Source organism: Atta colombica, unplaced genomic scaffold (assembly GCF_001594045.1).
Source record: "Atta colombica isolate Treedump-2 unplaced genomic scaffold, Acol1.0 scaffold46, whole genome shotgun sequence".
NCBI lineage: Eukaryota > Metazoa > Arthropoda > Insecta > Hymenoptera > Formicidae > Atta > Atta colombica.
In genome coordinates this window covers 777,345-777,952 of record NW_017259535.1, presented here as the reverse complement: position 1 = coordinate 777,952, position 608 = coordinate 777,345, and the positions used below count along the sequence as shown (strand labels likewise).

At 29.3% G+C, this 608-nt stretch overlaps 1 protein-coding gene across 1 annotated transcript in view; it reads left to right on the top strand.

Moving 5' to 3' along the window:
• Positions 1-608, top strand: part of LOC108691351 — an 8,585-nt gene that overhangs the window by 5,205 nt on the left and 2,772 nt on the right. Inside the window, exons 14-15 of the mRNA XM_018199052.1 lie at positions 46-203; positions 387-529. Coding sequence (XP_018054541.1) covers positions 46-203; positions 387-529 — 301 coding nt within the window. The remainder of the gene's footprint in view (positions 1-45; positions 204-386; positions 530-608) is intronic.

Here is a 608-nt window from a genome sequence, read left to right as displayed (position 1 = left end):
TATATATATATTATAAATTTCTTTATGTATGTGAAATATTTTTAGCACATCTGTTCACGGCATTGAAACAATAGAGAATTACAATCCGCTAGTAGATTTATGGCATAGCGCTGAAAGAGTTCAATCGCTACATGGATATCTTCCTATTAACATTACACTTGGATTGGACGAACGACCATTCATTTCATACGACACTTTAGAAGGTATCAGTTTTAGTTAACTGGCTAAAACAATTAAAGCGATCAATTTGATGTATTTAATATCCAAGAAATAGATTCCATAAATCATAATTTTTCCTTATAAGTAAAACTTCGTATTTAGAAAAAATATTTAAAATTTTGTCTCATGCAATCTTAACATTCTGCATTCTAAAAATCGCATTGCAGAACATCTTAAAACAGGAATTATAGTACATGCTAGAACGCTCACGAGTATTAGAGGTGCTAATGTTCGATCAAAGTTGAATCGAATTTGTCGTTCGTGTTCCGTATCACATACAGTTGTAAAATCACCGTCCTCTAATCTGCAGGTAATTATTAATTCGATATGATTTCTTTTGCTATTAAATTTATATTAATTTGTATCAATGAGTATATATATATATATAT